Here is a 12633-nt window from a genome sequence, read left to right as displayed (position 1 = left end):
AAGGACAAAACACCTACTAATTGGATCCTGAAACCCTCATTTTCAAGTGTTCGAGTAAATTCAGCTACTGAATTGAGAATTTCAGCAGCGAGATATTTAATGACGTCTACAGAAAAAAAAAAAAAAACCACCCTTGTAATTCGGCACCATTTCTTGTTTGCCTTAGTGAGAGATAAAGAAAAGAGTCATCATCTATGGGCTGAACTGCTGACCACGGTGTCAGCCACACAATGAAGTAAGAGATAGGTCATGAGCAATGACCATCTGGGCAAACATGAGGCACTGCAGGTGAAAGGCTCAGAGGCACTGGGAAGGAACAAACTGTGCTGGGCTGCAACACAAACTGCTCCCAGTCAGCAGAAGAAACAGAAGCGATCCCCACGTGTCTACAGTATCCCGTGCAAAGAAATGTGGCTTCCTCGGCTGTGGTGCTACCGCTCCCCCAGGACAGCCAACCTGTCTTACCTTTCCATGTCTTCTCTTCCCGTATCTGGAGCGCTGCCTAGGGCTGCACTGCTCAGACTCTCATCTGTGCCGCGCTCCGTCTGGAGAAGAGGCTTTATGTCGGAACCAGGGCTGCGTGGCCCTGCCACACAGCTGTCTGACACATCTTGGCCACCTGAGGAGCCAGCAGGCTGACTAGCTGCAGCAGGAAAAGGAGGTGGAAGTGGAGGTGGAGGAGGGGCAGCAGTGGGAGGAGGGGGCACAACAAGCTTGCTCGACTGGTCTGCGTCCTCTGTTTCAAAAATTACTACGGAAGGTTGCTCAGGCTTGAGTTTTTCTGCCTTTACTTCCAAACTGTCAGCTGTCGCACCTGAGGGGGAAGAAGCAGCCCCATCTGGTGCTGTTCGTGGGGCTGACTGTTTCCCAGGTTTTTTCTTGCCCCTGGGAGTCCCTGATGTGCCAGATTTGCTGGAAGTCTCCCTAGAGGCTTTGGGATGAGATGATGTGGATGAAGGAGATGGTGATGAAGAAGACTTGGAGACTGGTAGTTTTTTTGCATGAGAGGAACCAGCTAAAACAAAAAAAGAAAAGGCATTTTACAATCTTGCAATTATACGATTTTTGCACTGTATTTTCTGCATGGATTGAGTTGTGTTGGTCTTTTAAAAATGTGAAAAATACACTTGATACTTCTACAATACTTTGTGTCAATTCTTGAGATGATTAAATGTTGCAGTTCCAATTTCATCTTTGTAGTTGGAGACACAGAAATTATGAATACTTGCCCAAGAACAGCAGAGAGGACCAACCTTACAAATGGGTAAGGGTTTGTTTCAAGCATTCCGCATTGGCCCATTACACCTTGCCTGGACATCATCTAAGAAGTCCATTACTTATTCCAAAATATGTGTAGTGTCCTAGTTAAAAAAAAAAAAAAAGCTTGCTGGCAGAGAAAACCGCCTGACCTTTCCTACTACATGAATTTTTGGTCTGATCACTGTGAAAACCCTGTGATTTTTCTTATACTTTTCAATGAACATCTGAGAAGTGTTACTGAGTATCACTTTCACAATGTTATTGCAACTGGTGTCCTCCTACTTAATGACAAACAGCAGCGGGACAGCAAAACAAGGCGTACTTTCAAGTCCAGCTGGGTATGTCCACAAAAGAGAGGCAGAAACCACTGCTATCACTCTGCCCTAATGACCTCCAGCAGGGAGGAGGCACTGAAGGCCTCCTGTATGTACTGGAGGTTTTCATCTTACCAGTGACCAACTCGGGCAGTCTTGAAAATGTAGTGAAACAAGGTTTTGACAGTAGCTGTACAAGCTGGCCAAGCTGGCTGTTTAATGCTGTGACACTCACCATGCTGAAGCATATATGTTTAATGCCCAAGTTCACTGGAGATTTCAGCTAGTCTGCATGCACATGTGCATTCCAGCCACATTTCTAATTGCTGGGTTAATGCACCCATCACCTGAGATGGGAGCTTCAAATTTCTCACTCTCATTTAAAAAGCAATAAAAATGACAACCATCTAATGGTTCAGTCCTTTTCATCAAAATCCATCCAACTCAAACACTTCTGATGGAGTAAAAATTCATTAACTTCCAGAGAACAAGTGAAAGTGTTATGAACTTACACAGTAGCCTTCTGGCTAAGCTTACTTTGTAAAACAGCTGCAATAGAAATCTGCTGAAAAGCCTACTTTACTTATAAGCATTTAAATAAAAACACCCTCCTCAGCAGATTAGGAGAGAATCGAAGCACAGACACTGGCCATAAAAAGTTCACAATATAAAAACAGTTTTCACTGTGAGACTGTTCTCAGTCTCAAAGAAGATGGAAACTAATTCAAAAGACACACTTTACCATTCTCTTCTGTGGCTGAGTGTTATGGTTTATAAACATCTAGAGTGCTGTGAAGCTTCCAGTACATGAAAAAATCTGAAAAAATCCATAGAAATTTCAGGCAAATCACTGTTCCTCTTTGTGCTCCAAGGTGACTGTAGAGGGCACTATCCTGAATCTACTGATACTGCACTAATCTTCCCACATCAAGTACAAATCAGTCAATTTACAAGCAAAACAAAATGAAGCAGAAAAATGGCACAGGCAGAAGTTGATAATTAGAGTAGAAATAGATGTTAGTTCCCACGTGCATACTACTTAACAGAAATCTTACTGAGTACGTGGATAGCAGAAAGAACACTTTCTAGTCCACATCAGTACAAGGTGGAGATTATGGGGGTACAACTGACTGCAACCACCCTTACCCCAAGGGAACCTCCACCCCCTGTCCCTTGGTGGCACCAATGTTTAACAACATACTCTGGTTAGGGTGAGAACCCATCATCCCCCTGGTTCAGTGATTTGCATATCTAAAGTTGATTGGTTAGTGTTTTCCCCTCCCTGTTTTATGTACAAAGTTGTAAATATTAATTTCCCTTAATTAACTATGTATTAGTTTTAGAAAGTTCTGTACTCGTCGACATCCCATTGGCTGCTTCCCTTATTCCCTCCCATGTGTTATTCCCATTGGTTCCCTCAGCTTCAACCCCACGTCCTTCCCATTGCCCCATTGGCTGTAACCCTTATCCCCGCCTTTCCATCCCTCCGTATAAAATTCCTAGACTCTCAGTTATTTTCGGCTCTTTGTCCCAAGTTCCTTCACGAGCTAACTGTCACATGGGACCTATAGGAAGAGTCCCCTCTCTCCTTCTTCGCCTGCGCGCCCTCCAACTAGCCCAGGAGCAGCTCCCTCGGGTGAGGACCTCACTCTCTGCTACCTTTTGAACCAGAGGGTGTAGCCAGACCTCCGGGCTTCTTCAGTGTTCTCCTGGCTAGTGCGCCCGCAGGAGGTCAACAGAATCAGTGACATGCTTACACGTAAGAACTGCAGCAGAATACAAATACATGGCCACACAATTGTGGCTGGGAAAATGGCAAAAGATGTTTCTATTGTAAAAATCCTCACATTATTCTCAGAACCTTTCTGGACCTGCAATTAGATACAGAAACTTAAAAGATTTCTCCCACAGAAAACCGCCCTAATGTGTCCACACGGGTCAGAAGTGCTGTTGCTGTTGTTGTTCTTGACTGCGCTGGGTAATGATTTTCTGTCATGCCTCTGTTTCAGTAGAATACTTGAATTCGGATTAAAAGAAAAATTTAATGGCTGTTGTTTGTTTTTTGGCATACATCCATGCCTACATTTAAGTTCCATTCTCCCAGTTCCACTATTTCGGTACGGAAACCTGCTGTGTTGCCCTTAGGAGAGTCATGGCTCAGTTGTTACTCATAGTCCTCTCCTCCTTCATGGGACTTGATCACTGGCTGCATCATGTGTTCACTTTCATGGGGATCTGACAAACCTCTTGTACTAATACTGTTCCAAACCAGCTCTACTTACTTAGTACTGCCCCACTTTGAATGAAAACAACGTATTTTTAATGTTGGAAGAAATTACCAGTAGAATAAGTCATATACGTGGATGTATTTTACACCTGTATGGCCTCAAGCATTGCATGACATTTCAGCAAGGCAATAGAAGCAAACAGAAGACAAATCTGGAACCTGGATGTATTTTAATCTGAAAAGTCAGATACCTGACAGCTTGTTACCAAACACTGCTACAAACATTTCTTTATGTGATGGAAACATTTCTTTATGTGATGGGTTGTTTTATTTCTGAAAGATCTGCTGTTACAAGGTTGCTTCACCCAGGAAGAGTTGAGCTTTCCAGCTGCATGTGAACCAGCAAATTCTGGATTTTCAAAATGTTTATTCTTGTAGTCATCTGATGTAGTAGGGACAGTTAATACCAAGTTAATGGATATTTTATGGCAAAGTTGTTACTGTAACTCTAGAAGTCTTGCAATGTTTTCAAACAGTCCTCTTCTGTATGCTGCAAACACAAAACTTGCCAAAATGTACAAGCTGTGAAGAGAAATACTTGCAGAGAAAATGAGGGACTGGAGGGCTTTCAAAGACAGACAGAGATTAAAAACACAAGGCTTGTATAAATTTGCCAGTATGTATATGGAGCCCATTCATCACAATACCGCTTTGTTCAAATTATATGTGGATGTTTTAATTTTGGTCACTGTCCACACTGCAACCATTCAAACTCATGATCAGTACTTTAGGAGCATCCACCTATAATCTTTAATCTTGCATCACTGCTGAATTTTGGTCTAATAGTGTGGCGATAAACACATGTGCTATATGCCTGATGATTGATATTTTCCTTTTCCAGTATGCACTTAAAATCACAGCACCTGAGGGAAGCCTGATCATTTCTAATGGCTGTAAATATTTTTTTTTTTCAGCTAAACCAACTGCTATTCAACAGTCTTTTAAGATGTCTTCATGGTTTTTATTCTCAACCTCTTTGTGGTCTTGTAATATTGTCAAATTGGAATGGTTGATATTTTCAGTAGAAAGTTACAGCAATACCAAAGTACTTTTCCTTAGGGGCAACTCGTGCTTGGTTTCAGAAGTCACCTTCTTCCCTGCTGATTCTTGAGCACTTCTCTGGGTCATTTTGTTGCCAGCTTTCACACTTGAACTGGGAATTCAGTGGTGTCTCTGATGTGCTTGGTGTACACAGGTTAATTAAACAGTGAGGGGGTCTGTGTGTTGTTTGGGGGGTTTGTGGCCAGCAGAACCAGAGCTCAGCAGGAAGCTCTCTACAAACACCCGTGGCATGCTCTCCAGTACCACTGCTACGCACCAAGGCACGAGTTACCGTAGGACCAAGCCAAGCACCCCCATGCACATGCACCCACCACAACTGCACTGCATGGGCAGTACTCACCAGCTTCTCGATTTGCACTGGCACCTGTTGGCTTGGGCGGCGGGACAGGAGGCTGCTTAGCAGGAGCCTTTCCCTTTTTTTTAGCATGAGGTGCTTCAGTACTCTTATGGCTGGTGGTGGTGGTGGTGGAAGCAGCAATGGCATTTTTTGGTGGTAGTGGAGCTTTTTTAGGTTTAGGCTTAGGCTTAGGTAGTTGTGGAGCATGGGATGTCGGTATTTCTGGGCAGTGATCAGTGCTCTCTATGGATAAGAAAGTGAACAGAAGCCAACTGACACAGACATACACCATGTAAATTCAACAGCAAGCCTCACAACAGTGACTACTTCTGCTGCTTGAGCTCTTGGGAATCAGGAGAGAGTTCACCTTCTGCCTCTTAATGAAGAGCTACCTCAGAAGAAAATTACTTTTCATCTCAATTCAAGACCTTCTCATGGAAAATACTTACCTGGAACTTCTCTCAGACACATCTATTCTAGACCTCCAAGGATCAGCCTTTACATTCAGTATCCCAAACTAGAGCGCTGGCTTCAAACTAAACAAAGGAATGCTATTTACTTCTCTAACAAATCTTTTCAACCCTACCCATCCCAAGATCAACAGGCTATAAAACTCAGATTCATGTGAACCTGAATGTGAACAGGGCCATTCTCTCAGCCACAGGCTCAAACATGCCTACACAGTGGAAATTTTCCAGATTTTCCCCTGAAACAACCCATTCTTCTGAGCTGCACATTGCTTGCTCTCAGCAGCTTTATTTTGGGTAACTTCCTCAGGGTATTTCTACTCTTTGGAAACAAATGAAGTTAAATAAGATAGGATATCATTTGGCATGGAAATGCTCTCCTCTCCTGCAGTTTCTTTGGGTACTGTTACACAACTGCACTTTCAAGAGTCAAGAGTTCATTAGTCAGCAGGAATTTGGTTTTTATCTACATTGTGCTGTGCAATAGGAATGGCTCTGCAGCGTGAAAGAGGTAGCACTGAGGACCCAATAACCACAATCTGCATCTCAGGAGACTTGACTTTGGACTGTCTTCAGGCTAGTTCTGTAGATTGCATGACTAGTGGTGGAGGGAGTACAAGTTCCTGAGTGCATCTTTTGTCTTAGTTTCATCCAGAAGAAACCTGGTTTGTTTGTAACCTGCAAACCAATGAAAGGTGAGTGGGGATGACCAGGAAATTAACTTCAGAAGTGCATGCCTAATGCCAGCTATAATGTTAATGTAGGTGAGCCATTTACAGTTGACATACAATTTTGCAACATAATCACTATGGCAGTAAAACTTGGTGCTCCCAGGTGGGAAGAGCTAAGGTTCCCAGATGGGAATCTTCATCTATTTAATTAAACCAATTCTGTGCCCATTTGGTCTCAAGATAGCCTTCCCAAACCCTTCTGAAAAAGGATGTTATAGAAGCAAGAGCATTCCATCAGAATCATATAGGCTTTGTTTGCAAGTTACTAAAAACTACGACTGGGGAAGAAAGAAGACAAACACGTACTACAAAGACTTTTAACAGTCTCTTCTATCATTCAAGGGAAAACCATTGCATTTCTTGCAGTATGTTCCTATTAGAGCCTCACTCTTAATACACATTAAATGGATGTTCTCGTCTCTCTTCTTTACCATGTAAAAGATTCCCAAGAGATAAGCAACATATTTTAATTTTAAGATTAGTAGATGAAAAACAAATAGCATGTTAGACAACAAAGGCATTCTTCCTCTCAGAAACAAAGCCTTTCCAACTTCTAGCTTAAGGCTTGTTAACATGAACCTAATGCATCACCTGCAGTTATTAAAAGCAACATGCACACATGTCTCTTCATGAACTGAAGGAATTAACATTAACTGTCCAGTGTCTTCCTCCTTTATCTCCAGCCTATGATAGACTAATATGCTTTTGGTAAAGCTTTGGAAGAACCATGTGATAGAAACCTTTTACAGCTTTCAAACAGATTCTTTTGAGCACAGATTCTTGTACCATCTCTTTGTTTTCCATAGAAAGACTTCAAATGGAGAAAGAAACATGCTTATTTGTTACATTTTGATCTCTTCTTTTACAGCAAAAGTGTCTCCTTGTGAAATTCTACCTACCTTCATTCAAAGTTGAAATGCTGATATAATTCTGAAAAAGCAGGACATTTTAAAATTTGAAGTCCATTAATAACAAATATGGCAAGAGAAGATATGATTTTGTATTTTGAAGATCCTGAAGGACATGATGATCAGAAATAATTACAAGTGTTAACAATTCTTCGCTATACGTTTTAATTAAGGATCCATAATGCTAAAATTTTATTTACTAATAAGAAAGAATTTAAAACTTGTTTACTTATACACCATTACTGTGTTTTGTTTCAGGTCATTAGTAGAGAAAATGTTAAAAACAGAATGATAACCTAGAAAAAGTAATATACCATTCACCATATTCTAAAGTAATAACAGTCAATCTACATTAAACCATATAACTGATTAAATATATCAGAATTCATCTTCTGAATCAGGAAAAAAGTTACAAAATAAAACAAAATATAAGGCTAAAGCTATATTTATTTGCAAATAAACACATCCTAGTGACAACCAACTGATAGTTTTTGATTTTTCTTTAGACAAATACCTAAAAACTATAAACGAAAACCAAAACTGGAGCAATTCATTTACGTCAAAGTTCTTGCTTGCAAATTTCAATTGTGATTAAAGCTGGCAATTCATACAGCATTTATTTTAACAGAAATGCCTTGCCATCACTGGGATACTATCTTTGTCTAAGATAGCTCTTTTCATACTGTTATGTACCTCATTCCAAAGACTGGCAAAGACTGGCAGACTCCTTCTGCACAGCTGCATCCTACTTGCTCAGACAGTTACACTTCTCATCCAGTCTTGACTGCCCCTTGATTATACACATGCCCTTTTCTTGGCCTTTACCAGTGAACCTTCTTTTTACTCACAGCCAGGAGGAAACCTGTGGTGAAGATCATTGCCTTTGACCGTATCATTCCTCCTGGCATCTTATTGGCTTTGTTGCTTTTACCTTTGTTAGCTTCATTTTTTTTATGTCACTGTCAGTCTGATTTTGCCCATAGTATGATTTTCTCAATTGCTTGAGATAGAGATTTCCAGTTCCCACTTGACCAGTCCATTGTATCAGCTTTTGACAGTGACAAGCCAAGTTTGAAGTAGATGATTTACATTGCTTTTCCTCTGTTGACCCTCAGGCTTTGTGAACATTCACTGACTGTCCTCCCTCAAACTCCCCTCTGCTCTGATGCCAAAGCTGACAATATTTAGGCTGCCAGTATTGTGCTTTTTATGTTGGTCTGATGTCCTCTTGTTTTCCAGTGTCTAATCACAGTGTCCTTTCTTTTACTGCAAGTCCATTGGAAAATGTTTGTGGTTCTCTGCATCTGTGTAAGATGCTATAATAAACATCTGGTATATACAATAACACTGTAGTAATACAAATAACTAATATCTGCAACAGTGGCTTGATCCTGAACAGTGACAGGGATGGTCTGATGTCTGTAAATGGCTACAGATACAATTATGTTGTAATTGCACCTCCCTAACATGATTCTCCTTGAGTATTGAACCTTGGTCTTCATGCCTGCTCACTCTTTTGCCAAAACAAGGAGGCATCTGAATCAGTTCAGACCCATCTATTTGTTCAAACCAATCCCCCAGGTACCTCCGTACCAGATGCAACACATTTTTATTGCTGTTGTTTTTCTTGATTTAGACATCTGTTCATCAAGAACTGACCTTTTAACAAAAGGTCTCCAAAACACATCATATTTCTTTTATTCACTGCTGCCTTGATGGAAATACCTGCTGTAAAAGCAGCTTGCCTATAAATTACTTCTTTAACAGGAAAGCAAATGTTAATATCTCATTAAGCATTTGGATCAATAATATGTTTATGTTTAGAATAAATTTTCCAAAGGCCAGATTTTCAAGAAAGCTCACTTTCAAACGGATTTTCTTGTTTCCAGAAATTGTGATTGGGGCCAGACTCTTAACAAAGCTCTGTTCTCATGTAAACACCTAAATGATGGCCAGGGTTACAAAGTACTCAGTATACACCAGCTCTTGTGGGGACTCATCAAGTCTGAAAGACTTTCAGAGAGACACCAGTGTGCCACATGTGCTAGAAAATCAGATTATTTTGCAAACTAAAAGTGGGACCTTTTGCAAATTCTGGACCAAATGAACCTATGAAAGTCCTGGGCATACTTTCAGAAGCTAGGTTGTGAAATACAAGAATTTTTTCTTTACTTCTGTGAACTTCTAAGGAACAGAAGGCCAGAGCTTTTCTACCCAAGGATTTTGTCATACAGCACTGGCATTTTCGTTTGTACAGCTCAAGCAGTGTCCTGGAGCTACCTCACAGAAAACCAGCAGTACTGCAGTACAAGTGTATGATCTCCATCAACTGCACAGCACCCTCCTCCCACAAGATGAACACAACACATTGCAGAAACACTATGCAAAATGAAAGCTGGAAGTAACGTGTGTTTGTCGTCTTTTGCAGTATGACTCCTTTCACAATCAAACTAACTCTGTAAGAGTTTTTCAGATCAGGAGTTTCCTTTCCAGGCTATGCAGAGAGCTTGTTTTGATTAATCAAAATCCAGGAAGCTGTCAGTCAGGAACATGGGACACAGGACAAGACAAGGTGTCTTTTGTCACTGTTTTGGACTCATTGATTGTGCTGATGCAGGTGGTCAACTCAGACAAATCCTTTCATAAACTTCAGATTTAACCCGCTCATTTTTTGTTCCTGCTATTGCTAGTACAGTCTGTTTAAGAAAAGACCCATTCTAATTGTTAGAAAGCTTCCTTTAATTTCCACTCTGACTGTATTTCAAGCCACTGTTTATTCCTTTCTACTTGTGCCAGCATTGTCCTTTAGCCATGCTCTCTCCTGGCTGTTTACCAACTTGCAACATTCATCAAATGCACTCAGGCTCTCTTGGGCTCTGTTTTGCTAGATTGAACCAGGACAGCTGTCTCACAATGCTGTTTGCAGCTCTCTCTGCAGTTTTGAATTCATCCTTCTTGAAGATGGATAAGCAGATCTGCACGTCTGCAGACTTCTAGATCTTACTGACTCTGCAATTCCAACGCACCCTATGCAAGAGGCTTTAGAGACAGTGTAGAAAACAGGAGAGGGGAGAAAGGGACAGGTGTAACATCTCACCTAAAGCAACCACATTCAGGTATTTTGCACTAGTTTCAAGATTAAAAAGGTAAAAAAAACACCTGACTATCATTTGACATTTTTATAACTGCCCAGTCTTTATGTAAGAAGTAAGCTGCTAAAAAAGAGAATGCCTAAGACATATTCACTGTCAGCTGATCTATGAAAATCTTGGAAGGTGGAAGGCATGTAGGTTTCTACATTCTCTTCTACTTTCTATAAAGATATGCTCAAATAATTGAATAGTTAGCTCATTAAAACAATGTACACAGTCCTAATTCTGGAGCCACATTAGGATATCGTTCCTATAAAAGAAAAAAACCAAAACAAACAAACCAGCTTTACAGGTCAGGAGCTTTCTTCAGGCACTCAGTTGTTGTGGGTGAAAGCCCGTGCCTCTCACATCACCCTACCAGCATTAGCCAGCCCTGCTGACTTAGTGGACAGGCTCTGGCCAAATGCAGCTTTATCTAGAGTAGCTTTCCTTTTAAGAAGACTTGGATTCAGCCTCATTTACATAGTTCAGGTGATGAACTGAAGATATACTATTCTTAGAAGAACTGGTTTTAGCCAGCAAATAACTCAGCTGGAGTGAGAGATTCTTAGGGAGTCAGGCAAAAAAGCCCACAGCCTTTTATGTATGCTGCTCATATCAATGATCTACAGAGCTCAGGAGTGTAGGAAGCCAGCTAGGCACACAAGAAGGATGGAAGTCTGCCTCGTTTCTCACAGTGACTGGTTTCCAGGTTTAACCTTCTGAGACAAAGTAGGCTCTTGTCTGAGACCCTGAGAGATGAGGGTTACTTCCTTATATTCAAACAGGTTTTGTTCTGCTTTGGGGAAATAAAGAGAAGATCTCTGAGAAAAGGAACCTAAAATATTTGACTTTGAAGAACATTCCTTGGAAGACAAACTAAAGCACTAGAGAGCAATGATGCATAAGATCAGAGTTTGTGCCTCCAACCTTCTTTTCTTTGGTTACCCATATGAGAAAGAAAAGATTAAATTTAATGGCAGATTTAAGGAGAGCAGATAAAATATAGAGGAAAGAACCTGTAAAACCAACATACTAAGACCTGGAACCTTTGCCAACTCTCATATGAAAGTTAGCCTCTTCGGGGGAAAAAAATATGCACACGTAGCCCAATAATTCATTTGGAAACAGAACTAAAAACTGTTTCCTTCATTCATGTTTACTTCAGACATGAGGAAACCTGAGAGGATCAATCTATAAATGGCCCAGGAACATTCCAGAAGCTTATGCCCCATATCACCCAAAGCACCTGTAACAGAGCTCTGGCTTTCTGCAATGCAGTCATTTATCAAAGCAGCACCTAACACACCTGACTGATGGTATGCAAAACAGAACTTACTGTTTTTTTCCAGGCAGCCTCTTGCTGATGGTTACTGAACCTTTCACTTCTTCCAAGCCCAAGCTAACTATGAAACATGGAACCATCTGCCAGAGTCATTAAAAGATTTAGCCTGCTTTGACAAAAATGAGTAAGAATGAAGTTTACAAACTGAACTCAGATACAAATAAGGGGTTCTCTCATAAATCTGTGTTCCAGAGACATCTTGGGAGGGTTGAATGGAGAAAAGCATCTCTGACACAGTACCTGGAGGCTTTACAATGTGCAGCATGCATACTGCATCACCATGCTATGTCCTGATACCTAGGGAGGCAAACAGCGACAATTTTGACACCTATTCTACTGATGTGGCTTTTGGTCTTGTCCACCACTGCTATAGGGGGCAGGAGGCAGAGAGACTCTTTGGATCCCCTTTGCGATGCTCATACCCCACCTGGAACCTGGAGCTCTGGGCACTGCTGGGGATACTGCAGATCAGTGCCATGGCTCAGGAGCCCAGGCACAGCAGTAGAATTCAGTCTGCTGCCCAGATGACCAGGGTGTTCTTTGATGTTGCTGCCTGTCTACTTGCTGCTCTGTATCCATTGCAAGGCTCGCAGATAAAATAGCTACAGTTTAGCTCTTTATTTTCTGCAAAAGTTGCTAGTTACTTTCCTTAGTCAAAACAAAAGAATTCAGAAGTCAACCTAGTACAAACACTACATGAATAAATGATCTTAGAAAAAGATTTATCTGATTTCTCAGCAGCAAGGCTTTATCCATCAATTACCTGCTTTACGTAAAACTGTCACTCGTTT

At 41.1% G+C, this 12633-nt stretch overlaps 1 protein-coding gene across 5 annotated transcripts in view; it reads right to left on the bottom strand.

Moving 5' to 3' along the window:
- The window catches only part of PHACTR2 (phosphatase and actin regulator 2), a 132858-nt gene that overhangs the window by 21822 nt on the left and 98403 nt on the right, over positions 1-12633 (bottom strand). For 4 of the 5 annotated variants that reach the window (XM_010400062.4, XM_010400053.4, XM_010400069.4 and 1 more), the window contains 2 exons: positions 5264-5503; positions 466-1015 (listed from right to left, as the gene is read on the bottom strand). In XM_010400062.4, coding sequence (XP_010398364.2) covers positions 466-1015; positions 5264-5503 — 790 coding nt within the window. The remainder of the gene's footprint in view (positions 1-465; positions 1016-5263; positions 5504-12633) is intronic. The other variant, XM_010400076.4, reaches the window with a different exon arrangement.

Source organism: Corvus cornix, chromosome 3 (assembly GCF_000738735.6).
Source record: "Corvus cornix cornix isolate S_Up_H32 chromosome 3, ASM73873v5, whole genome shotgun sequence".
NCBI classification, from domain to species: Eukaryota; Metazoa; Chordata; class Aves; order Passeriformes; family Corvidae; genus Corvus; species Corvus cornix.
Note: the sequence above shows the minus strand (reverse complement) of the source record. Positions and strands in the feature narration are given on the sequence as shown.